Source organism: Pyxicephalus adspersus, chromosome 2 (assembly GCF_032062135.1).
Source record: "Pyxicephalus adspersus chromosome 2, UCB_Pads_2.0, whole genome shotgun sequence".
Classification (NCBI taxonomy): domain Eukaryota; kingdom Metazoa; phylum Chordata; class Amphibia; order Anura; family Pyxicephalidae; genus Pyxicephalus; species Pyxicephalus adspersus.
Window position 1 is genome coordinate 67924410 of NC_092859.1, and position 3417 is coordinate 67927826.

A 3417-nucleotide genomic window follows, 5' to 3' on the forward strand; every position below is an offset into this window, starting at 1 on the left:
TTTTTTTTTTTACAAATTTAGTTGATAACATGTCTTTATATTATTTCATAAAAATTTGTATCCTCCAGCATGCAACACAAATCTGCAAAAGCAGGGAGCAATATGTAAATATTTTACATCTGTATGTACATACTTCTCTACTGGTCGCTGGAGCTCACAAAATTGAGATATGCTGGAGAAATAGGAAAAAGCAAAAGTAGAGACTTTTGATTTAATATGAAGCTACTGTTGCACAATAAAAGAAAAGTGTGTGGTAAAAACTGTACCTTTGATGATCTTTCAGGCTATGGCCCAAACCCTCTCAATAGAACCCTGCTGGACCAAAAATTACCTCTATTACCATTACAGCGATGCCTGAAGCACTGGACCCCTTATTATGACAGCATTCTCTAGCAGGTCATTTTTGTCCTGCACATGTTTGCCCCATTTATTCTTCTTGGTAAAACTTGATTTCTATTGAAATCGCTATTCAGCCTCCTCCTAAATACTGCCAATGCTCTCCAAAGAAAGTCTGAGTAGATTCAGGCAGGAAAAAACTATAAAGTCTGCAGGAACAAGGCAGAGGTAAGTACTGGACAATGTAGGCTGCACATGAAAACAGGGACATGCCTTAAAGGAAACCTTGTATTAAAAGGTACAGGTGTCCATAAAGCACACAATTTTGCAGAGAATCAAATATCTTCATAATGGTCAAGCAAAATAAACATCTTCCATAAATTGGTGACAATAGAGTTTGGTAACCTGATACACACAAATGGTACACAGAAATCTAGTTCTGTGGTATCAATCAAAGGTATAGATCACATACACTTACCTGACTCTTTTGTGCCATTAAAAATAGATTATAATAAAAAATGTACCATCATATACTACTACTAACGTTCCTAATTTTGACTGATCCATGTTTCGAGTTCAGTAAGTGGAGATATTTTGATCTTTACACTTGTATTTTCTAATTAGAAGTTTTAAGTCGTGTGGGCAGCACAGTGGCTCAGTGCTATGTCCCAGCTTCGAACCCCGACCAGGACTATCTGCATGGAGTTTGCATGGGTTTCCTCCGATTACACTGGTTTACCTTCCCCATTCCAAAAACATGCAGATGGCTTCCCCTTAAATTGACCTTCGACTGTATATAAAGACATATGACTGAGCAAGGGACATTAGATTATGAGCCCCTTTGAGGGACAGCTAGTGACTGGAGTATGTAAAGCGCCGTGTAATATGTCAGCGTGATACTTACATGTCTGTTCCCAATCCTCTTTTATAAAAAAACACATTGAGCAGTGAATGGGCAGTTCAGCGTACCATGCCGGGATATGCAGGGTATCCCTGCATTCCCTAGGGCTGCGTTGACTAAATGAACTCCTCTGCGTATGTGTATGTAAACCCTAATAATGTACTTCTATTATTTGCTCCCTTTTGGTTGGTTTGATATACAATCAAAGTTTTATGTAACAGATTTTAAGTGAAAAAAAATACTGTTATTAACTGAATTCCAAACAGGGTGAAAGTGCATTCTTGTGTTTATGGAGAGGGTAGTACTTCACAGTCATTCATAGAACCTAAATCTGTGAGCAAAAAGCAATGGTACTGGCCGACATCTTACCCACAAGCAGGCTTGGTCAGTTGATGTCTGCTGTAGTAACGGATGGTGCAAACATTCTGTGACTAGATTATATTAGTAAAATCTGGAGAATGCTCTAAAGTCAACAGGCAACTAGTACAAAAGGACGTAAACGGCTGAAAATAAAGCGTGGCTTGTCAACTTAGAGAACATATATTTAAAATAGGTTTTGCATGGGACACAAACATTATTCTTAGCATTGCAAACAAAAATCCAGATATAAGGCATTGTTTGTATAAAATACCTGTTTCCCATATCACCTGCTGGGTGTGAACTGTTAGAGGTGAGCATCGATGAAATGGATATTAGTCATTCAAGTGATTAAAGACATTAAATACATCCAAACACATGAAATACCTTGGTTAGTGCGTTAAGTCCTAGAGCTGTGGCAACAGCACCTGTGGTGGCAGAAACATAAGCTGTTCCCAGTTGGCTAAAACAACAAGAGGCAGAAGAGTTTGCATGTGCACGTTAAATCATTACATGAAAAAAATGAAAGGTAAGTAGAAATTTAGTGTGTTTAGGAATTAGAATTTAGGAATATAACGCTTTCAAAACACATGCTTTATATCGAAGAGTTGAGTACTGGGGTGTTCTATTGTTACCAAATCTTAACTCTCTCCTGGGCGGTTCATTTCTGTCTGGATTTATATGTCTAAAACAATAATTAAAAAAATTTAATAATAAACTTATTATTACATTTATTTTTTTAAATTTATTTAATTTATCATTTCTACATAATTTTGTGATTCAAACTCATACTTTTATATTATACTGTAAAATAAATTTTAATGAAAGACAATGTACTGTTTTTAGACAAATAAATCCACTGTATTGCATTCCATACAGGTATTTTGTATTGAATGCAATACAAAAAAATTTGAAATTCTAACGCACTCCCTCAATGTTTCTACTTTCAGTTCAGCACACAAGTGACAAGAACACTGTGTTTCCACATGTATTTTTTGTACTTACTGAAAATATTTTTAACCTGAGAAATCTAAATCAATTAGGCTGTCGTATATAATGCCCAGTAAGCTGCAATATATTAAAATTTTTGTTTGTATGTTAATATATACTTTAAATGTGAACACATTGCATCCCTCAGAAGAACAACGGCAATTAAATAATTTAACACAGTCTAAAAATTCTTTGTAATGCAAATCAGTCAAGGAGCAGAGAGTGGTGGATTGCTGCACCATACATATAACGTGTAAAAGAGAGAAAATAGTGAGAGAGTAAATTCAAATTAAAAGCATCCTAAAGGCAAATATATTGGGAGATCTGATAAAGCATTACTATTGCAGGAAAAGATTACTTTAGAATAGTCAAAAAATCAGAACGAATGAACTACACACCAGATACCATAAGCTAGCCTATGTAAACAGCATAGTGCTTTTGTGACCCAAGGTCGCACATTTCACTCTAAAACATGGCAAGGATCCAAGGCTGTATTGGTTCAGTGTGAACTAAGGCTGCTTGAACAAAGCTTCACTTAGTAGATTGTCCTACCTTCCGGTGATGGGAGCATCTCCACTTCTATTTGTATAGTTAACGATGGCATTAAAAGACTGGTTAATCCACTGCCAAAAGATCACGGCTGGCGTTGTTCTAAAAATAGAAAACAGCATTTACAGACTTTATTCACATTGCTTTGAGGCAGCAGTCAGAAAGGCTAAAGATGAACATCTGGGCTTCGTTTCTATTGCTATATGGAGGATTTTTTGACAGATGCACACAAATATTGTCTGCTCTCTTTGTTTCAGAAAACAGGATGTCACATTAAAATTGGA

The 3417-nt window shown here is 36.0% G+C and overlaps 1 protein-coding gene across 1 annotated transcript in view; it reads right to left on the reverse strand.

Annotated features, from left to right (window-relative positions):
* SFXN1 (sideroflexin 1) overlaps positions 1-3417 on the reverse strand; it is a 19486-nt gene that overhangs the window by 4257 nt on the left and 11812 nt on the right. The window contains exons 4-5 of the mRNA XM_072400934.1: positions 3137-3235; positions 1982-2057 (exon numbers count right to left, since the gene is read on the reverse strand). Coding sequence (XP_072257035.1) covers positions 1982-2057; positions 3137-3235 — 175 coding nt within the window. The remainder of the gene's footprint in view (positions 1-1981; positions 2058-3136; positions 3236-3417) is intronic.